Source organism: Pelophylax lessonae, assembly GCF_965119305.1.
Source record: "Pelophylax lessonae genome assembly, chromosome: 8".
Taxonomy (NCBI): domain Eukaryota; kingdom Metazoa; phylum Chordata; class Amphibia; order Anura; family Ranidae; genus Pelophylax; species Pelophylax lessonae.
This window is the reverse complement of record NC_138775.1, coordinates 191,800,062-191,823,940: the sequence shown is the minus strand read 5'-3', so window position 1 is coordinate 191,823,940 and position 23,879 is coordinate 191,800,062. Positions and strand designations below refer to the sequence as shown.

The window sequence follows — 23,879 nt, the reverse complement described above, 5'->3', positions numbered from 1 at the left end:
ATTGGATGACCATCAGTCAGGGAGAAATAAACCAGTGTTTGTACAGTTATTGGACCGGTTTGGTGTACCAGAAATAGATTTGCCAACAGAACAGGAAGGTAAAGCATTCGTTTTTACTTTTACATGAGTCAGTCCATGGGCATCAATGCCCTGGCCCAGTACTGGCATTTTGGTGTGGCCTACGCCTTTCCTCCTCCTGATCCTCCTTCCTCATGTACTACAAAAGTTAAGTCAGCCAGTATGCAATCTAATCCTGATTTCCCCATGGTGGCCGAAGAGGATGTGATTCTCAACACTGGAAGCTGATGCATTCGAAGAAGTGACACATTTTCAAACAGGTCGGATTTTGTTACTCTATGATCCAGTCCATCTCCCCAGAACGGAGTTCTTTCAGCTGACTGCTTAGTTCAAGAGCAGCAGATCTTCAAAAAAAAAAAAAAAGATTGTTCAGACAGAGTAATGGTACTCTTGCCAAGTAGAAAGGTTTACAAGAAAAATCTATGCAAAACAATCTGTAAAATGTGATACAGTTGGTGTAGGAAGAGGGAGGTATCGGTATTTTTGGATTTAAAACTGTTGCACCGACCCCCCTGGTAGTGAGATTTATGAAAGCTACTGGATGCCTTGACTAGACAACCATTTGAACCTATCAAAGAAATCTCTAACTATTTTGACCATCGTTTGGGTAGGAGGTTGGCAGATCCTATTTGTTAAAGAGCCTTTTCTAACCATCTTATGGGACAAGGTCATATTGATACCAGATCTATTAACCAAAGGTATCCCTGTTTCACATCCCAATAGTTTTTGTAATGACCCGAAGGATCCAAAGGAGAAGTTTCACTGCTTGGATGACAGGTGGTGTCCCCTGAGTTACATAGAGCTAAAAATAATTTAAGTCTAGCATTATTTTTTTTTTTTTTCCCAGTGGGCCCAGAAAAGGATTATAGGCTTTGATTGCCAGATGGTTCAGGCTGGCATCAGTCTTTAGGAATGCAGGTTCTCAATTACCTTCTGGGTTAAGGCCTACTCCACCAGATGGTTGGTCACATTTTAGGCGGAGGGGACAGGAGCATCTGTGGAACAGATCTGCAAAGCAGCCACATGGTCCAGCCACGACACCACTGCCAGACACTTCAGGCAGTTGTCCCGTCCAAAGGTAGGCCTGAATTACATGTGTGTTTTTTTTTTTTTTAATACCCCAAGGTTTGCTGTCCTGATAGATGGAGACAATTGCAGCCAGGCTTACAGGTAATAGTGTTCCTGGGTTCTTCCAGGACATCAGGCCTACTTCCCACCCTGGACTTTTTTGGTGTTGGGATATATGGTTCCCTTCGTGCACTAGTGGAGGTAGCCTACATTTTATCTCAACTGAGGGACGAGGGGTGGATGGGGATTTTAACTGCTTGTTCTGATTCTGATTGTTGCCAAACGTTTTTTCAGGTTTGCTGTCCTGGAACATTCTCACAGTTACAGGTTACTCATCAGTCTAAACTTCACATTAGTGCAGTATTCATAAAGCACAAAAGTTAATCTCTTTACATTGTTTCCTTACAACTTTAATGCCTGATTCCTAAGCAAAAGTTATGTGTTAAAATACATTTAGCTAATATCAAATGTTTCTGTACATTTGTCATGTTGCAGGAGCACTGTAAGACTTTAGAGATATAAAGTATGCCACCTTCTCCTATGGTGTGCCATCTCAACACACATTCATCACTATGTATTCCCATAGTAAGGGAACTGCGAGCTTTCACACATTATGACACTCCAGTTAGCAAGCATTCAACTGACTGATGGTTCATTTGTTCTCACGCAGCAGCATTGGACAGTTGGGATTTTAGAATTGTGCTCCCTTTCACTTTGAGCTCCCCATCAATGTTGAATGTACTTGGGCTGGTACAGAAGTGTATGCATAATCAAACCTTTAATAAAGTAGGAGAGGGTTAAAACCCCTATGTCCTGCTGTGGATATGCCTCTTTACTTCCTGTCCTAAAGACACAAGAAGAAATGAAGGGATTTTCATCATAGACCTTTCTCATCTAGACATTGACCCAATAGATTATTTCCCTTTTATTTCTTAACTGTAAAAGTTTAAAAAAAGCATTGGTTTGTCCTGGGACCGCAAAACACAAAGCCACCAAATACATGTAGCACCACTCCCATGAGGGCCGCTTGAAGATTACTGACCCCAAACATTGCCTTGACCCTGCAAGCCTCCCGACACCTCGAACACCCTTGGTTCAGACATATTTCAATATGGCACTACAAATACACAGACATCAGACTGCGACAAAATAATCAGAGAGCAAAGAAAATTACTTTGGCAAATATGCTTTTGGTATAAAACTCTTACTTTTTACAGACCTAAACAGACCATGCATATAGAATTTTAGTAGTATGAATAGTAGCAACCGGCCGCTTCAGTATGACCTATGACCCTAGGTAAGAAAAAGGGAAGGAGAATGACCTTTAGTTAGACTACTCCCTTCAACTCTTGATGCCACAAGCCCAAAAAAACTCTGAAACACGAGTATCCCAACAGATTACCCAAAATATAATGTTTAGTCTGAGAAGAGTTCCCCTTTAATGTGGGTAGGTACACACAGTACACAGATGGATATTTCAATGTCTTTTTCAATGTCTTCAGCTAGCTTAACAAGGGCCCAGAGGGAAATCTGTGTAATGGTATCCAAAACCGCAAATGGCATGTGCTCACGGTCTCCTTGTTTGAACTTTAGTGCAAAGAAGTTGAATAGGGGTGTCTGCATGCAGTGTCTCTTTAGGGTGTATAGAGGATGGGCATTTGCTCACTCACCCAATCCGGCCAATATTGGGCTTGATTGAATAGGATAGACTCCTGTAGAATCTCTCACTAGAGAAGGGCACCTGTCTGCACACCTTAAGTTTTCAGCAGGATCTGCGCCCAGGACGATGAGGGTGACCCCTGACAGTCACTCCGCCAACAGGAATCTGGCAGAAAGCTTATACACCTGCCTAGGCTCTCCCCACCAACTAGGCCAGGTCCCTGCTCCCATCTAAAGGCCGTGGTCCCAAGAGTGACTCCTCCCCTGACCAGGCTAAATATCTCCTCTCCCAACATTCTGTTCTTCCTCCCAGCCGGCTGGAACTTGTAGTTCATGGTGTCCACTTCCTGTGCGAACCCTGTACATATCCTAAGATCCTCTGCTCTCAGGTGTGTCTTTGCTTTCTCTGTCTTCAGGAAATTACACTGTATCCAGATTGGACGCTAGAGAAACACAGGCTCACTACAACTGATGTTCTAAAGTGTCCCACCATGACGCAGGCAATTTAGCCAGCATCTGGCTGCACACATGGTGTGCAATTGTATTGATGAATAGATAAAATTCATCATTACAATACGAAAAATCAATGGAATATTAAGCTGATTTTCAATAATTCCATACTTTTGATGCATAGTAAAATTGTTCCAAATGTCAAAACATAACATTGATAACTACATCCTAAAACTCAACTTAAGTTTTTAAGATGCATTTTTCAATTTTATCATGTATTGAAATTTGGAAAAATGTTACTATACAATTTTATTATGGAATTATTACAACTCAGAATGACCATATATTATCGCTTTTTTAGGCAATGAAGAATTGTATCTATCCATAAAGTTGTACACTCTGTATTAACGACCATGTTTGTTGCACGTCATTTAAAGTCAAACGTAACGTAAAGGGCAAACCTATGCTTTTGATTTTTTTTTTTTTAAGATCTGTTCATGAAGGGATGTAGGTGCATCACTGGTAGCATCAGACCGCATACCCTATTTAACTGTAAAAGTTTGGATTTCCAATCACTTTCTTGATGACAAAGGGGAAATCTTGCCAACAAGACCAAGACAACAGAAACCAGACCGGGTTCCTGAACATTCCATATTCTAGCCAAAACTAGAGTTTAAAATGGACATACTTGAGTGTCCGTTGACGTGTAATGGGGGGGGGGGGGGGGGGCTCCTTGCTCTCTGTGGGGAAGCAAAAGTTTATCTGCAGAGGTCTGACATTGCCTCTTGCGGAGTTGGAGAGAGAGCTCTGGCTGAACAGGTAACCACTGGTGTTGGCAGCAGAGCTTTCTCCATCCAAGTTGTTGGCATAGATGAAGAAATCTGTGCCTGTATGGTAGCTTTAGACTATTTAAACCTGAAGGTTCAATTGGGCTTTAAGTTATAGATTTTTTTTTTTTTTACTTTTTCTCTTCTGTTCCAGGTTTTCCTATTAGAATACGCAGGCCCACTTGTTATATATTTCTTTTTCTATTTCCGGATCCCTTTCCTCTATGAGTTAACTATGACTCTTACATCCAGTCCACACTCCGTAGTACAGTAAGTTTTATGACCACAAAATCGTTTAATATAAAAGTATTTTAGCCTTCTAAAACTTCTTTTTAATTCCTCTGTAGCTTGGCATGCTGTTGTCATTCGTTCCATTATATTAAAAGATTGATTGAAACATTATTTGTTCATCGCTTTTCCCATGGGACATTACCTCTGAAGAGCATTATTAAGGTAAGGGCATTCTCTAAATCCATTGTAATAAACCAGACAAATTCTTAGAACTGTAGTAGACTATAGCTGGGCTCAGTTAAAAGTGAGAACAATCTGGGCTTTACTAATGAGATTTCAGACCAGCAAGTCTATTTCACATAAAACTGCTATAGGGATGATGTAATTCTGAGTTGAAGGGGCAGGAGACACCCCAAACTCTGGCCTGAGCAGTATATGGTGGCATTTAAATTCATTATTCAGCCTATATATCTCACAGAATATGGCTTCCCAGCTCTATTTTTAATTTTTTAGGAATAACAAGAACTAAATGTTCAGCTAGGACACGCACAACAATAAAAAGCTGAATATAGTTTGAGTCTTCCTCTACTCTACTAAAATTGCTTTAGTTTTTTTCCTGTGTTGCACACTTCTTGCCAGGTGAAACATGTCAGCAGGTCAGGAAGTGTGGGGAAAGTTCCAACAGAGCCCTAGATAACCGTAAAAACTCACCAAACTCTGATGCTTCTCCACTCTAGCCAAAATGAGACATTTGGTTTAAGGTACATGCAGACCTCTATCTAATGAGATCCTACCCAAAGAATGTGTGCGTGTTTCTATACAGAGAGCAGGGGAATGCTTAGAGTCTGCCCTGGTGCCCCTCTCAGGAAAAATGGCAGCAAATGGCAAAGATGAATCCATAACAGCCAGCTGGTAGGAATTGTAGATCCACATGTAATAATGGCAACGTGTTGGATAGTGTTGAAGGGAAATGGGAGTTACAAACCTGTGTCAAGCCACGAACACAATGGAGATTTATATTAGAAAACGTGTTTGAAAGAATAACATTCAGACTGTTTTACAGAACTGTATTTACTACTGGGGATTTGCTGCATGGCTGGCATACTACATCAACCACCCTCTTTATACTCCACCCTGTAAGTTTCATTAAATTCATTCTGTATTTAAACACAATCTTAAATGAAATTCTATAACTATATTTTTGTCCTATGTTTCACAGCATATGGAAAAAAGCAGATAAGTTTGGCTATGGTAATTTTTCTGGTAAGTAGAACTGAAATTTAATGCATTTTTAGGATGCAAATATTGAAGACCACATCTCTGCAGTGCTTGTACATTTTCTCATGCTTTATTCCTTTAAGGCTCAACTTAAAATCAGCACAAAGGACCGTACTTAGTGTGTCCCTTGTGCTGTTGTCTCCTGCATTCCTTAAATCTTCAATGCTGCTGCAATCTTCCAATACAGTCAAGGTTAATGGGGCTAAGGGAGCTGTGACCTGCTGTCATCAAAAGTACCGGACTACACCCCCTCACCCCTTCTGCCTCCTCTTACATTCATAAAAAAAGTACTACAGCTTCTATGAATGGAGGGGTGGACCTTTCAGTCATCTGTCCATTCTTGTAATTGCGTTTTTTTTTCATAGGAACTATAGTATGCCTTCTATGGATGGAGAAGGTAGGTGAAAGTGAATGCCTGTCACAGCTCCCTCTGCTTTCTTAACCCCTGTTGCACTGAAAGATTATGGCGGCAGGGAGGGCGGGGGCGCTGATTGATGAAGGATGGCAATGAAAGCAGAGCTAGTATGTCCCCTGAAACCCCATGCAATGTTGTCACTCCTGGCTGTTTTTTCCTTTGCTGGTCTACAGAACTCAATTTACCCTACCCCTCTTTCAGTTGCATATATTGATTCATTTTTAGTAAAAACCAAGGTGCTCCCAATAAGCCTTCCTGCACACTGCGTATGAGAAGATATATTTCTGGGGGCATACCTGCGTCAGTAGGACAATATCTTTGGCACTGTGCTGATTCCTCCTAGCTGCTATTCCTGCAAAGTCTTTACAAGTGTGAACTTGTTAGAGGAAGTAGTAGAAGTGGTTTCCTGCTACAGAAAAAGGCTAATGGAACAATAAAATGCTGAGATATGCTCTAGATGGGGTGAGGGAGGTTTTGGGCTACATTTTTGTGTCATTCTTGTATACAAATTGTTTAAACAAACGTTTTGTGCATTCGGTGACTACTTTTTCATGAAATGCTGGTGGGGCCAAGTAGTGTCTCTTTCGTGCATACAGTATGGATATCAATTTAGATAGAACAGGATTTAGTTTAAAGTCCTTATAGAGAACATTTTTGTGTTTTTTCTTTGTGTCTTGAGTGCTGTAAATAATTTTCAATGACAGAAGCTTACAGAAGGCATTCCCATTCGAGTTTTAGCACACACATCACATTGCACTCTGAAATTGGCAGCAGACTATTCTTTTGGTGTGAAGTGTTGCCATGATACTATAAGTCCTTGTTATTATTCACATGTGCATATTTTATCAAATTGGATGAACTGAGCTTTTTCTGAACTGTTAATTAGATCTCTCCTTTTTACAGATGTGTGAAACTGGTAATTTTTCCATTCATGTAGCATTGAGCAGTCTGAAAGCAGATGGTAGGTACCCTTTTTTCTGGTCTAAGGAAATACAGGTTTACTTAAAATAAAGGACATAACATCAGCTTTTAATTTTCATAAAGAGGGGTAAAATACGGCCATGGTAGTTCTACAACGTACAACTCAGAATTTAGTATACACTGACTTTTTATTTTATTTTTTTATATAAAAACACAAAAGGAAAGAGCAGTGCACACCAGCACAGTGCTCATGACCATCAGTGTGGGACTGGCTTCAGTAATACTATTGCCTTTGTCTCCTCTTCATGTAATGTCTACCAGAGGGTTAGCCTACTGCCATTTGTAACTGCTCTGTTGGGGATGTGTTTTGGGCATTTTTCTCCCTTCATTAGCCTAATGAGCTTTTATTTGTAAATGTTTCACTAAAATAACAGATTTTACTTACTACAAGATGGTCCTGGGCTACGCTTTTTACCTATCTATTTTTGTAGTTAAGCTCTGTACTGTGGAGCTGCAAGGCTGGGTGCATCGGAAACTTCTGATTGGAGTAGAAACATTCAAACTTTTTTTTTTTTTTTTTTTTTAGCACGTCCCTAAGGAATTTAGAATTTCTTTACTCTGTATTTGCCAACTAATGGTTTTAGGGTTAGAACTTCAAATATTTTAATTTCTGCTTACTTGAGAAGCAAGTTAGATTGTTACTATAATTTTTATTGCACAGAAGATCTATTTAGATACACAAGACTAGGCACATGGGCAGACATTTTGCAATGCTTTAAAGGAATGAATACTGTGGTCTAACAATGCCCTAGGTATCAGAAGAATACTTGTAATGGGACCCATAAACAAACAAATTCAGTTAGTCTGGTTACAGTGCCTTGAAAAAGTATTCACACCCCTTGAAACTTTCCGCATTTTGTCATGTTACAACCAAAAACGTAATGTATTTTATTGGGATTTTATGATAGACCAACAAAGTGACACATAATTGTGAAGTGTAAGGAAAAGGATAAAACGGTTTTCAAAATTTTTTACAAATCTGAAAAGTGTGGTGTGCATTTGTGTTCAGTCCTCCTGAGTCAATACTTTATAGAACCACTTTTTGCTGCGTTTACAGCTGCAAGTCTTTTTGGGTATGTCTCGCCAGCTTTGCACATCTAGAGTGACATTTTTGCCCATTCTGCTTTGCAAAATAGCTCAAGCTCTATCAGATTGGATGGAGAGCGTCTGTGAACAGCAATTTTCAAGTCTTGCCAAAGATTCTCAATTGGAAGTCTGGACTTTGACTGGGACATTCTAACCCATGAATAAGATTTTATCTAAACCAGGGATATGCAAATGGTGGCCTTTCAGCTGTTGCAAAACTACAAGTCCCAACATGCCTGTGCCTCTGGGTGTCATGCTTGGGGCTGTCAGTCTTGCTATGCTTAATGGGATTTGTAGTTCTGCAACATCTGGAGGGCGACAGTTTGCATATCCCTGATCTAAATCATTCCATTGTAGCTCTGGCTGTATGTTTACAGTCGTTGTCCTGCTGGAAGGAGAAACTCCACCCCAGTCTTAAGTCTTTTGCAGACTCTAAGGCCTAATGCACAGGGGCATAGAAAAAAGCAAGCTGCAAAGCCACTACCAATGGCAGGAAAAAGTAGTTGTAAAAATTCACTTTTTAGTAGCTTTTTGCATTTGCGTTAATGCGTGTTGAGCGCATTAGCTTTTAGCAGCATTTCTCTGCCTCTATTCAAAATCAATAGTTCCCTATGAGAGCCGTTTGTTCGTCTTTCATCCCATTGATTTGAATAGAAGTAGCAAACGGGGTGGATCATCATTATTTGACTTGTGGTGCTCTGAGGGTCTTAAATTGGAACCCCACGCCAAAATGTAAAAAAAGGCATGAGGTCCCCCAAGATCCATACCAGGTAATATGAGTTTGGTATGGATCTTGAAAGAGAACCCCATGCCAAAACGGAGGGGGGGGGGGGGGGGGATTACGTGGGGTCCCACTCCAAGACCATACCAGACCCTTCAGTCTGATATGGATGTAAAGGGGAAACACCATGCCAAAGAAAACGGCGTGCCCCCCCCCCCAAAAAAAAATCCATACTAGATACTTATTTGAGCAGGCAGTCCCCATGTTGATGGGGACAAGGGCTTCTTCACGATAACTCTGGGCGGTAGTTGTGGGGGGTCTGTGGGCTGAAGGCCTATTGGAATTTGGATGCCCCCAGATCCCGGCCCCTCTATGGGAGTATGGTGTAGTTTGTACCCCTATCCATAAAGCCCAAAAAAAGCAATGTAGTGTAAATAAAAACAAGAGATGGTTTTTGACAAGTCCTTTTATTAAAAAAATCTGCCTCCGGTCTTCACGGTCTACCATCTTTTATGCTAGCTCCACTCGCTACCGGTCCTTGTATAGCCATGGGACATGGGAATCCAGTGACGTCACTGAGACCTTGCCTGGTCATAAAAAAAAAAAATCAAAGGAGCCTATAGACCACATTGTTTTTTCTCTATCGCTCATTGACAGACGTAGTCTTCTTGATTCTCAAGAGCTGGGTTATGTTGTCTCCGCAGGAGTAGGACTAGGCAGAAAGACAAAACGTTCTGGCTCCACCTTAGGGGCAGTCCCTGAGGGTATATCCTCCCTCTCTCTGCTACAGGGAATCAGTTTTTTTCTGTCTAGTCAGGAGTAAGGACCTAAGCTCCTTGCTGGGATCTTTTTGGTCCTGGCAAGATTTTTTCTTTAGAAGAAATATTTTTTAGGTAGTTTTTTCTCCAGTGTTTTTCCTGTGAGATCTTCAAGCAAAAAACGCCGGACTGGGCGACACTAGTGGTCACCCCAGCCGGCCTACGAGCGCGCGCAGACCATTGCATTGCGCTTGGTCGGCCGCGACACATTCAAGTAAGTATGCGGGGCCGGGCGACGGGCTGGATGTTGAGATCCAGTGGTCACCCCGGTTTCTGCCTACGAGCGCGTGCAGACCAGAGCTCCGCGCTGGGTCGGCCGCGACGGAGTCCCAGTGGAGGGACTGACCTTGCGAGTTAAAAGTCTCGCTTGGACGCCAGGAACCAGAGAGTCGAGGCGTCCGGAGTGGTCCACAAACCCCCACCCCGGTGGAGAGGGTATTGTGAAGAGAGGGTGCCTGTCGGTTCGGTATGGTGAGTAAACGTTCCCTTTTTTTCTTTCCTCGTTATGAGGCAGTATGAATTAGGGGCCCCTCCATACATGGTCAGTATATATCTGACACTAAAAGTCCCCCTTGTAAATACAGCATGTGTTTGTGGGAAGTGGACTTGGTTTGAGAGCTAACACTCTACCCAGCAGACTGTAGCATTACTGCAGACATAGGAGGTATAATCCTACCTTATTTGTAGTGTATCTCCTGTAGATCTATCAATCGCCACTCAGCAGAGATGCAGGTGGATGTGCTGGGAAAAACGATTTCGGCGGTCCGCCGCCATTTTGCCGTAGACCAGGTGCATGCATGTCCTCAGGTCACGCCGGCCGCCATGTTTTTGGAGTCTAAATGTCTCCTATATGGGGGCGGCCATGTTTCATGAGCCCAGCTACCTCGTGGAGAGCTGGGAACGCCGGAAGGCGTACACAGGGGGCGGAGCCACGTCCTTCTACCCGGGAAAAAGCAACAGCTCCTTCCAGTCTGTAAAGACAGACGCTGACTGCAGTTGGTTGGAAACTTCACTGCATCGGTTGGTGAGCCTTGGGGGTCCCTCTCTCTCTCTCTGTGGGATCGAGAAGCAGGTACTCTGAGGGGCGCTATTGCGCTAGGGGGAGACACATAAAAAAAAAAAAAAAATGGTATTTTTTATTTAAAAAAAAAAAAAAAAAAAAAAAAAAGTTTTTTTGTGTTTTCTGGCAAAGGTGTCCTGAATTAACATGGACCCTGCCACTCATGTATCTCCTCTGGATCCCCTCGAGGGGTCTGCGGGATCCTCCAGCACCCCACTGACGATTAAATCATTGTCCGCTATTATGGAAGCTTGTGTCCCGGGTGGAAGTGGCTTGTCAGGGACAGGGCGCAAGTAAGCGACCCCCGCCTAACCCCTTATTATCTGAAACCTCAGATTCAGACTCTGAGCCTATTTCTGCAGTTGCAGGTACTTCATCTGGTATTGGTGTCTCGTGTACTGTCTTTTCAGACAGTGAGGAGGATGTTTCGGCATCAGCCATAGCCAGAGAGGAAGCGTTGGTAAACGCACTCATGGTATCTGTTCAAGAGACCTTAAGATTACAGGGTATTCCGTCAGAAATAGCTGAAACTGAAATCCCTTTTGGGACTAAAAACGCATCTATTGGCGAAGGTTTTTCCATTGCCCAAATGTTTTGGCAATCCAATCAAAGAAGAATGGAGTCTGCCAAAACGCATTTCTACTATTTCTAAACGCATTAACAGGCGTTATCCGTTTGAGGAAACCCTCATTAAGAAATGGACAGAACCACCTGTGGTGGATTCACCAATTGCTAGATTGAATAAAGCCACGGTTATTCCTCTAGAAGACGCTCCGTCTTTTAAAGATCCAGTGGATCGCAAGATAGAAGCTATGTCTCGCACCATGTTTACCTTGATTGGATCAGCTTTCAGACCAATAATTGCTATTGGTCTGGTTTCGCAGGCTGTAACTGTATGGACCAAGTGGTTACGCCGGGACCTAGAAGAGGTCCCTCAGGCGGTATCAGATTTGTTGGAACAGATGATACAGGGGTTACAGTTTGTGTGTGATGCGGCGTTAGACGCCACTTCATTATTGGCGCGAGCATCTGTCTCAGCGGTGGTTCTCAAGCGTACACTGTGGCTAAAAGGTTGGTTAGCCGACCAAGGTTCCAAAAAAGCATTGGCTAATTTCCCCTTTTTAGGAGAGCGTCTATTTGGAGCCAACTTAGATGAGATCATTAAGGATCTCACGGGTGGAAAGAGCACCTTTTTACCGCAAAATTTTAAAGGTAAAGGAACTCGTCAAAGACGAGGGCCTTCTTTTTCTGCTCACAAGAGGTTTTTTTTTTTTTTTCGTCCCGCGGGTGAAAAAATTAAGTCCTCCAAAGCTCCTGCAGGAGGCGTCAGGGGTCGTTGGTCGGGCAAGCAAAAGCCCGCCCCCTCTAGACCTGAAGATAAACCGTCCAAAGCCTGAAGGTGCGCCCCCCACCCATAACTGGGGTGGGGGGACGTCTTCGCCGGTTCCCGGATCCATGGCTTTCCAGAATCCCGGACAGATGGGTTTGCGAAGTCATAAGGTCAGGGTACAAGATCGAGTTTCGATCTCTCCCACCGGCGCGATTCTTCCCTTCCAATATCCGACTATCCCCGGATCGTTTAGACGATCTGTGGAGAGCAGTCACAGATTTACTACAACAAGGAGTGGTAGTCCACGTTCCTTGGACAGAACGCTTTCAGGGGTTTTTTATTCAAACCTATATACAATACCCAGGAAAGAGGGCAAAGTGCGTCCAATTCTGGACTTAAGGGCACTCAATTCTTTTGTCTACATAAGAAGATTCAGAATGGAGTCCATTCGCACAGTAGCAGCCTTTCTGCATCCAGGGGATGTCCTAGCGTCCATAGACATCTAGGACGCATATCTTCACATTCCCATTTTCGCAGGACATCAGCGGTTTCTACGTTTTTCCGTAGAAGAGAACCACTATCAGTTTGTGGCGTTACCTTTCGGTCTCGCCACGGCTCCGCGGGTCTTCACGAAGGTGTTGGCCCCAATGTTGGCACTTCTGCGCCAAAGAGGCATATCGATTCTAGGTTACCTAGACGATCTTCTGCTTCATGCAGAGTCTCCTCAGACCTTGCTACAAAACATAGAAATTACTATGATTTCTTTACAGGAATTCGGGTGGCTGGTGAACCAGCAAAAGTCATTTCTGGTTCCCACCCAGAGGCTCGAATATCTGGGTCTAATTCTAGACACAGTCAGGACAAGAGTTTTTCTTCCGGTAGGGAAACTCCGAAAGATTCAATCAGCAGTCCACCAACAGCTGGTCTTCCCTTCGGACTTGCATGAGGGGTCTGGGGTTGATGGTGGCTTCCTTCGAAGCAGTCCCATTTGCCCAGTCCCATACCCGAATTCTTCAGCAAGAGATTCCTCTCAGATGGAATCGGAATCCGGAATCCCTGGACAATCAGATCCGATTGAGCAAACAGACCAGAGAGTCTCTGGTCTGGTGGCTTCGGTCTCCGATGCTCAGCCAGGGAAAGTCATTTCTGCCAATATATTGGACGACAGTGACCACGGATGCCAGTCTATCCGGATGGGGAGGAATTCTCGGTCAGTTATCTGTCCAGGGACTTTGGTCCCCGGAAGAATCCAGGTTACCGATAAATGTATTGGAACTGAGAGCGATCAGACTTTGTCTGATTCACTGGACCGAGCAGCTCCAGGGCAGCCCGGTTCGGATCCAGTTGGACAAGGCTTATGTCAATCACCAGGGGGGCACCAAGAGTGTCCGAGCGGCCAAAGAAGTGGTTTGCATTCTTCGCTGGGCGGAACGATTTGTTCCAGCAATCTCTGCGGTGTTCATTCCGGGGGTGGAGAATTGGCAGGCAGATTATCTCAGCCGTCAGACTCTGGATCAGGGGGAATGGTCCCTCCATCCAGACGTTTTCCACCAGTTGTGCCTACGATGGGGCACCCCGGATATGGATCTGTTGGCATCTCGATTCAACAGGAAAGTTCAGAGATTCGTGGCTCGCTCCCGCGATCCTCTAGCAGAAACCGCAGACGCACTGATCGCCCCGTGGGGGCAATACCAGCTAATGTATGCCTTCCCTCCTCTTGGGTTACTGCCAAGACTTCTTCGCAAGATAGAGGAGGAAGGAATTCCAGTAATCCTGGCAGCTCCGGACTGGCCTCGTCGAGCTTGTTACGCCGACTTGGTCAGACTGATGGCGGACGTCCCGTGGAGACTTCCTCTCAGGGAGGATCTACTGTCTCAGGGACCGATCTTCCATCCTGCTTTACGATCGCTGGTTTTAAACGGCCTGGTTATTGAGACCCAGGTGCTGAAGGACAAGGGATTGTCAGCTTCAGTTATTCCTACTCTAGTTAAAACAAGGAAAGCGACTTCCAGAAAGATTATCATCGTACATGGAAGTCTTATATTGTGTGATGTGAATCCCTTGGGTTCCATCTACATCTTTATTCGGTAGTCCGAATATTGGCTTTCTGCAACAGGGAGTTGAGCAGAAGCTGGCCTTGAGTGTTATCAAGGGTCTGGTTTCAGCATTTGCTATCTTCTTTCAGAAGCTTTTGTCTACTCATTCCTTGGTGCGGAATTTCATCCAGGGGGTGCGACACCTGGCTCTGCCAGTGCACGCGCCGTTACCATCCTGGGATCTTAATTTGGTGATGTCGGTTCTTCAGACACCTCCCTTTGAAAATATCAGGGAGATTCCCTTGCTTACTTTATCCCAGAAGGTGGTCTTCTTGGTGGCTATCACTTCTGCATGCAGGGTGTCAGAACTGGCTGCATTATCCTGTTGTTCCCCAGATCTGGTGGTTCATAGGGATAAGGTTGTTCTTCATCCGAATCCATCCTTCCTTCTAAGGTGGTTTCAAAGTTTCATTGAATAAGGACAGTGTATTGTCCTTCCTATGTCCTTAGCCCAATCATCCTCGAGAATTTGCATGGCATTCCGTGGATGTAGTTCGGGCGATCAGGATATACTTGAATACTACGGATTCAATTTGTAAGACGGATTCACTGTTTGTGATCACGGATGGCCCTAAGAAGGGGTTGCCTGTTCTGCTGCGACCATCTTTAGATGGATCAGACAGACGGTGGTATAGGCTTATTTTATCTAAGGGTCGGGATCCCCCGTTCCCTGTTAAGGCGCATTCTACTCGGGCGCTTAGAGTTTCCTGGACCTTCCGCCATCAGGCGTCAGTGGTTCAGGTTTTCAAGGCGACTGTTTTAGTAGTCGGTTCATACCTTTACAATATTGTATAAGGTTTATGTGATGGCATCGTTAGATGCCTCTTCTGGCCGCAAGGTTCCTGCAGGCCACTGTTTGAGGAGACTGTTGGTCTACCTCGAGGATTTGTGGGGTAGGTCTCATCTGTTTTCTCGATGAGTCCTTTGATACTTCTGGTTGGCTCCGGTTGGGCCTTCTAGATTGGATTTTGATTCTGTCAATCCCACCCCTCATTTTGTGGCACTGCTTCTGGATGTCCCAGCTCTTGAGAATCAAGAAGACTACGTCTGTCAATGAGCGATAGAGAAAAATGGATTTTTGTAAGATCTTACCGTAAAATCCTTTTCTCTTAAGCTCATTGACAGACGTAGTACCCGCCCCTCTATCATTGAGTTGGGTTGGGTTAAATTCTCTGTACTGCTTTAAAACAGAACTGATTCCCTGTAGCAGAGAGAGGGAGGATATACCCTCAGGGACTGCCCCTAAGGTGGAGCCAGAACGTTTTGTCTTTCTGCCTAGTCCTACTCCTGCGGAGACAACATAACCCAGCTCTTGAGAATCAAGAAGACTACGTCTGTCAATGAGCTTAAGAGAAAAGGATTTTACGGTAAGATCTTACAAAAATCCATTTATTGGTCTAGTGTCACTTAGGTTTGAAATGGCCAACTTTTGTCTGAGCACATCTGATCTGCGATATGCCCTGGCTAAGCAAATGAGGGCTTTGTGGAATATTTTTGATCTTGGCTGGTTCACGAAGACTGGATTGATGGGGAAAATCCTACACAAGTGAATGAAGTAGCTTGCCTAGTGTGCTTTTTACCCTTTTGTATTCATATTTGAAGGGGATATACAGGAAACTGGAAATCTCTGGCTTTTTGGGAACCATCCATTAGGCAGCCAGATGGCACTTTGCAGCTTTTTTCTGGATAAAGAAATAGTTCTGAGCCGTGATATTTTTTCTTATAGTAAACTAACCTACCAACTATCTTATGTAGATCCCACTGTGGTTTGAGTCTAGCAGGGATGGGCTGTTGTATGTTTTTGAAGATGTAGCCATTTCATTTAACTTTAAAAATGTAAATATAATAAAAGCGTTGCTTTAGGTTCGTAACCTCATCCATTCCCTGACCACAGTAAATATAGAATTGCTTTATCCTTCCCCCAGTTTGTCAAACCTGTATTAAAGGGCCAATTAAAGGGCCAAGGGCCATCATCTTTAACATGGCTACACAGCCCCATACACCACAAACTGCAATGCTAATTTTTTTTCTTCTTTCAACACATCAACTTCAGGGGTCTGTTTACTTGCTGCCTAATATATCCCACCCAATTTCAGTTTCCATTGTAACAAGATAATCAATTTTGTTCACTTAACCTCCTCGGGGCTCATAGTAATTGCTGATTGGTATATGAAAATAAGATCTTAGGAGGTTGTCGGTCAATGACTGCTATGTATTTAAGCCTTTTACTTACTTTTTTAAGGTTCAAGATCAAGAAGGTTTCCCTTCCCAACACGAAATCCATTTACATGGTTATTTATCTTTGTGACATGTCCAAACTACACCTATGAGGTGAGCCTATGCAGCTTTTCATATGAACTATATAAGACTATTGGACGTGTATCTCAACGCACACAATATTCAGGGATATGGGAAATGAATATCGTCACTGACACACACACACCTACACAGATTGAACTGGATAGACTGTTGTCTTTATTCAACCTTAATTACTATGTAACTATATGAACATGAAATTGCAATTAAGATGTAATAATAATTTCAGTAAAAGTTTTGATACATACATGATTCCTTCTAGACCTGTGCAGAATGGAAAAATGTTTAGTTTTAGATAGATTCGTAATGTTACCAATTTTGTGTTGATTCGTTTCGGAATTCCTTTTAGTTTAGTTCCGTTCAAATTTTTTTGTTCATTTTCTAATATCTAATTCAAAATTTTGGAATGATTCAAATTCAAATCAGTCAAATAATTATCGACTGATTCAAAGTCTTTGTCAAGAATAGCTGGTTCTTAAGGAGTGGGCTGGGAAGCGGACTACTGCGTCCTTAACCGATGACTCATCAGCTTTCAGCGGACTACCTCACTGACAGCTGAAATGTAAACAAACACATGCTGGCAAGGAAAAATGCAGACCCTTTGGGTTCAGTATGGATTTTAAGGGGAACCCCACGCTAAAATTAAAGACATGGGTTTCCCTCAAAATCCATACCAGGCACTTATCTGAGCATGCAGGTCTGGAAAAGTGGTACGAGTGAGTGCCCCCTCCTTTCCCCCAAACCATAACAGGTCACATGCCCCTACCATGGGGTGGGGGCGGGGGGGGCTTCCGAAATTCAGGAAAAAAAATTGGTTCACTGACGCAATATTGGACCAGGTAATTTTAGGAATTTATTTTCGTATCCTCGACATTCCTTTTTGTATATATTTAGAAATCAGAATAGCTGGTTGTTGGTGCCAGCGGCCGCCCACTCCTTAACCATGGCTTATCTGCTGTCAGCCCTGCCCATTAGCTTATTAGGAACTGTCAGATGGCGGAAGTCTTCATCGGGAACTAAGGTTTTTTTCTTTGGGGGGGGGGTCGGCGGGCATTGACTGACACCAGTGGGACAATTATTAAAAAAAAAAAAACTTGTAAAAAAACTTGTTTATTTCTTTTTACACGTCTTTTGGTGAATGAGTACCCCTACATAGGGGGGCTGGGATCTGGGGACCCCCTTGTTAAAGGAGGCTTCCAGATTCCGATAAGACCCCTGCCTGCAGGCCCCCCACAACCACTGACCAGGGTTGTGGGGAAGAGGCACTTGCCCCCATCAACATAATGACAAGGTGCTTTGCCACCCCAAAGCAACCCTCCAATGTTGAGGACATGTGGCCTGGTATGGTTTGGGGGGGAGGGCAATGCTCATGGGATCTCTGTGTATTCAAAATGCCATCAATAAAATGCACCTGTGTTCGTTGCCCATAACATATGCCTGCCCATACCATAACCCCACTGCCACCATGGGCCACTTGATCCACAAAGTTGACATCAGCAAACAGCTCACCCTCACAATTCCATACACTCTATCTGCCATCTGCCCTGTACAGTGAAAACCGGGATTCATTTGTGAAGAGAACACCTCTCCAAAGTGCCAGGCTACATCAAATGTGAGCATTTGCCCACTCAAGTCGGTTACGACGACGAACTGCAGTCAGGTCGAGACCCCAATAAGGATGACAAGCATGCAGAGGAGCTTCACTCAGATGGTTTCTGACAGTTTGTGCAGAAATTCTTTGGTTATGCATTCCGATTGTTGCAGCAGCTGTCCAGATGGCTGGTCTCAGACGATCTTTGAGGTAAAGATTCTGGATGTGGAGGTCCTGGGCTGGTGTGGTTACACGTGGTCTGCAGTTTTGAGGCTGGTTGGATGTACTGCCAAATTCTCTGAAACGCATTTGAAGATGGCTTATGGTAGAGGAATTAACATTCAATTTACGGGCAACAGCTCTGGTGGACATTCCTGCAGTCAGTATGCCAATTGCACGCTCCCTCATCTGTGCCACATCTGTGGCATTGTGCTGTGTGATAAAACTGCACATTTTAGAGTGGCTTTTTATAGTAGCCAGCCTAAGGCACACCAGTGCAATAACCATGCTGTCTAATCAGCATCATGATATGCCACACCTGTGAGGTGGATGGATTATCTCGGCAAAAGAAGTGCTCACTAACACAGATTTGTGAACAATATTTGAGAGAAATGGGCCTTTTGTGTACATAGAAAAGTCTGAGTTCAGCTCATGAAAAAATGGGGGCAAAAACAAGTGTCAGGACTTCTGTGCCACGTGTGAATGAAGATTGATTGCTTTTCCTCCTTGGCAGTATTAACCACCTCATTGCAGTTTAGCAGATACAGTTCATCTGTAATTTTAGACTTTGCAAGTAAGATGTACCCTTTTGTGATAGTCCAGCTGTCATCTTGGAAGCTCACTACATTGCCTTGGTTTGTGAGCTGCTTCACTGACCAGATTAGTTTCAAGAGCAGGGACATGGACATTTTTCACAGGTATCTTTCTGGTGACACTCTGGAAAATAGGACGGTAAAAGTCTCCTATTCCTTTTTGGATTTCATTATTTGCCCATTAGCAGTGGTAATTTTTTTTTTTTTTCGTTTTACTCTGGTCAAGGTGAATAAAGAAAATTCTGTCCTTTGTCATATGACTTGTAGTTCTTGAATCGGCACACCATGCCTGCAAAGATGAGGTGCAACTTTTGGACTGAAAAACATATTATCTGAAGCAAAATCCATTTCTTCCTTCACACTTTTGGCTTTTTGTAGTTTAGTTTGTTTTTGCATTCTAGCGTTCCAGATTATGCAATCTTTTTTACATGACTGTTTCTTGCACACAAAACATTCACGTGTTTGTTGTTGATTGTTACGGTTTGTATTACTATTTTTCATAGTTAAAGCAGACTCTGCGACAGAAGCACCGTTACTATTAATGCCTTCTGTTTTATGTTTGTATTCATCCACATGCTTGCCACATTTTCCAATGTCAGTTCATCCAGACTTTCATGACAAGCATTTCATAACTTTCTGGTAAACCACTAAGTAATAGTGCTGCAACATAAAAATCTTTTTCTTCTCCTATACCTCTCAGGCATTCAACCATTTTAGGATGTGCCCTATATAATCTTGCATATCCTTGCCTTTTAGCTGCTTGGTTTGGTATAGCTTTTGAATCAAATACAGTTTGCTGAGATTAGCTCTTTCATTCACCTTTTGTCTATCTATCTATCTATCTATCTATCTATCTATCTATCTATCTATCTATCTATCTATCTATCTATCTATCTATCTATCTATCTATCTATCTATCTATCTATCTATCTATCTATCTCCTATGCTGAGAGATTGCGCGCTGAGCTTTTTGGGCTTTCTCTATCCACTCATTTGAACTGTGTTCTGGCTTGAGTTTATACATTTCCACGTACCATCTCTTATTAGCAGTATTTTCATCTTGAATTTCCAAGACTGGTAATTCTGGTTAGTCAGATTTGCAAATGAAATCTTTGTTGTAGCTGGACAATTTTTTATTCCCTTGCAGTCTTCTTTCTGTTGCTGTATCTTGCATTTATTTGCTGTAGCTGGCTATGACTGGGTTCTCCGATCTTCTGTGGGCTATGCCAGGGACTATAACCTGTTGGAAATTCTGTATAAAGCCCTACTGAACAAACTGTACACAGTCCATAAGCTTTGCTGCTTAACTGCTAACAGGAAACAGAAACGTGATTCAGGGAAAGGACAGAGCATACCATAGATGCAGCTACAAACTTGGAACCACTGACATCTACTGGTTGAAGAATATATCTCTACTATATATTGATAATGCAGTATTTGTTTACATACAGAATTGTATTTTGTGCAACAGTTACCAAGATGCTAGCCCCGTTTAGTAGTCCTCCTGTGCTCTTGTGGCATACCCATTGTGGGATACATAAGACAACCTTCTGTTGAGGAAACAGTTGACAAGGGCTCTGCCCAACCAGAGGTTACAGCAATATGGAATGGATCTTAAACCTTCAGAAATTTTCACTGGAACCCACTCATTATTTTGGAGTGTCACGCCTGAGCTTTTTCCACAACTGCATTCAAAGTGTTGTACCTCCAAAAGAAATTTCAGACACTCCTTTCTGACTCAAAGTCTCCAGTCAAGCAGCCGTTCAACTCTGATTTTGCAAAAAGTCCTTGGATAGTAGCCTCTCTCAAGGCAGTTCTATTTGCCCATATATTTACCCCAGACCCCCCGACAAAATGGAGTGTTGTGCTGTAATGAGACAATCCAGTCCCTGGACAGTGATTTTTCTATCAGAGAACCAGGTTGTCTCTGGCTTGGTGACTCCAAAATCTCTGGATATGGAGGAAGGGAAGTCCTTTCTTCTGTCTTTTGGAGGGACCTTATGATAGATGCCAGCCTCTCTCAGCAACATTGGACCATCTTATTGGAAGGTTAAACCAAACTGAATTGAATCTGGCAAAGTCAGTGGTGGCATATACCTATCATTAGGGAGGAACCAGAAGGCTCTCTGCAGCAAGAGGAGATTGAATTCTGACCTGGGCAGAAAGTTGTGATAACATGGCAAAAAAAAAAAAGGCCGTACATTACAGGTGTAGACAGTTTGCAAGCAGACCTCGGCAGCCAGCTGGGCATGAACCCATGAATTGGTCAGGTTTCTTTCCAGGTAAAGGGCTACTCTAGTGGAAGCAATGAAGGCTCTAGTGGCTTCATTGTATCTATAAACCCTGATCTATGCCTCCTCTTCCTTGAAACTTCTTCCTTCCTTCTCTGCTTTTCAGGATCAAGATGGAGATCATTCTGATGATCCTCATTGCTCTAGACTGGCCCAGGTGGATGTGGCCCAGGCGGATGTGGTACACTGACTCAGCCAGTTAATTGTGCTCTTCTGTGCCAAGGACCAATTTGGCATCCTGTTTCACCGTTTCCTCTTGGCATGAGTTTTGAAATTTAGGTTTGCGACATAAGTATCTGACAATAACACTCTTATGGGGCTAAATGTTAGGAAGTGTACTTCTCGCAAGGTTTGCCATTGAACTTGGAAAGCATACTTCACTTGGTGTATGTGTGGGGGTGTTAGGGAGTCTCGGGTTTATGTCCCTTGAGTTTCTCATGAGACAAATTCTTGCCATCCTGCAGTTGGGTCTGAACCAGTGTTTTGCTCTCAGCACTATCAAGGGTTAAATTTCTTCCTTTTTCCATTTTTGTTTCAAAGGCTTTTAGCCTCACTCTTTTTTTGTTTAGACTTTTTTGTACAGGGGGTCTCTTAAGTAGTTCGCCTCATCCATCCATTTTCTTATTACTTCATAGGATCTGAATTTGGTTCTCTCTGCCCTTAAACTGCCATTTCCTGAAGGACTGACATTCCTCTTCATAAGAGTTTCCATGTAGCTATAAATGCTGCAAGGCATGTGTTTGAATGGGTGGCCCCTTCTGAGATATCTTAAGTATAAGGTAGTATTGAGGCACAGTACTCTAATTGCCTAAGGTAGTTTCAACCTTTCATCTCAACCAGGATGTTGTTCTTCTGTCAATCTGTCTGACTCTATTCACTATAAGGAAATTTCGCTCTATTTTCTTGATGTGGTTTGGGCTGTGAACCTGCCTCTTATTCCACCATCTTTAGGTAGCTCAGGAAGACCATCCAAGCTTATGGTCTCAAGGACAGTGTTTAACCCTTTCCTGTCAAGGTGCACTCTACTAAATCTGCTTTGGCTTTTCAGGATCAAGCAGCAGCCAGATTTGTAAGGCCGTCAAGTGGTCTTCTGTTACCATTCTTTAAATTCAACCAAGTGGATGTGTCCGCTTCATCTGATGCCAGCTTGGGGTGCAAGTCTTTCAGGCAGTTTTGTGAGCTGCAGTCAGTTTCCCAGTTTGTCTTTTTTTCTTGGGTGTGTTGGTGGGTTTGCTGTGTTGTCTGCTCCTCAGCTGGACTAATTTTGGGCATCGACACCGTGGCTAAAGACACCGTGTCCCAAATAGATGAGAGAATCAGATTTTTGTACTTGCCAATAAATACTCTCCTTTAAGTAAGTGTTTAGAATTACACCTTTGCATACTCTCAACTTTAGAACTTGGGAATGAGGAACACCTAGGGAGGTTGTGGCCTACGGTGTATGTAGCCTCTTGAGGAAAGTGGGTATGGCTAAAATTACAGTGGCCTGGAAGGGCCAGAAGTGTTGCCTGGATTGTAAAAACCTAAGGTACCTTTTTAAGCATCCAACCACAATGTGTACACCACTCAGGCAATCAGTAGCTTGCTGACCACTGCATGTACTTACCCCAGCTCGCCACGGAAAATGCAAATGAAGAAAGGAAGATGATGGCACACTGCAGTGATGTCAACATCTGACAAAAATACAGAAACATGATGACAAAGAACTTTTTAGATTTTGACTTCACTGCTGAGTGCCAGATCTTCCTTTTCTTCATTTACCTTTTTTTTTAAGCATCTCAAGGAGAGTATTAATATGCATATTTTTGGTACCTACCTCTCCAGGTTGTGTCCCTTAGTGTTCTAATGCAATGTTCGGACCTCAGAACAGTGCGGCTCATTCCAGGGGGATGTCTCTCCTTCCAAGCTCCTCTTATTGTGTTATGATGCACATCAGAGCAGGGGAGGAGCCTAGGGGAAGCTCCTCTTTGCTTTGAGGTGTATTGACAGGCAGCTGGCATCTCTCCCCACCAGCTGTCTGTCACAGTATTGGAGTGGAGAGAGAGAGAGCCAAGCGCCGATCTGAGTGTAGCACAGCAGTAATTTTAATGACACACAATAAAATCGTTACTCACAAGAGGTCCATAAAAACAGGCATTGGTAAAATCCAAGAGGGGAAGGTCTCTGGGGTCACATCCGAGGTGGAACATCCAGTCAGGCGGTGCCGCTGTGATGAGGGAGGACAGCCGATGGCCTCATGTCGGAGGCGGGAGACGTGCAGGTCCTCTGTGGTGGTGGAGCAGCGTGGGACCGCTGGTCGGATGGTTGTGACGTCACTTCCCGGAGACAGCAGGGAATCAAACGGCGACGCGTTGCGGAGCTCCGCTCCTTCTTCAGGCCGTGCAGGGGCCATTTTGGATGTGGTATTTATGCCAATAGTCCGGGACAAGTACTACAGTGGCTCAGGAGGGACAAGATTGGGGAAGGGCGAACCAGCAATGGGATTGTTATCTATATAGAGAGTGGTGGAAGCTAGAGAAGGGAGGAGGGAACTGTGTGGGGAGGGGGAAGGGGAGGGGGGAGGGGGAAGGGGGGGGGAAATGAAAGGGAAATAGAAGAAAGGAAAAGGGGGAGGGAAGAATGTGCTGACTTCACTTGATGTTTTGGTATTGGGGCCAATAACCGTGTAACACTACGGTTATTGGCCCCAATACCAAAACATCAAGTCAAGTCAGCACATTCATCCCTCCCCCTTTTCCTTTCTTCTATTTCCCTTTCGTTTCCCCCCCTTT

The 23,879-nt window shown here is 43.6% G+C and overlaps 1 protein-coding gene across 1 annotated transcript in view; it reads left to right on the top strand.

Annotated features, from left to right (window-relative positions):
* LOC309561964 (very-long-chain enoyl-CoA reductase-like) overlaps positions 1-23,879 on the top strand; it is a 100,291-nt gene that overhangs the window by 65,741 nt on the left and 10,671 nt on the right. Inside the window, exons 7-12 of the mRNA XM_082266054.1 lie at positions 4,237-4,352; positions 4,430-4,535; positions 5,377-5,449; positions 5,533-5,576; positions 6,910-6,967; positions 16,341-16,429. Coding sequence (XP_082122180.1) covers positions 4,237-4,352; positions 4,430-4,535; positions 5,377-5,449; positions 5,533-5,576; positions 6,910-6,967; positions 16,341-16,429 — 486 coding nt within the window. The remainder of the gene's footprint in view (positions 1-4,236; positions 4,353-4,429; positions 4,536-5,376; positions 5,450-5,532; positions 5,577-6,909; positions 6,968-16,340; positions 16,430-23,879) is intronic.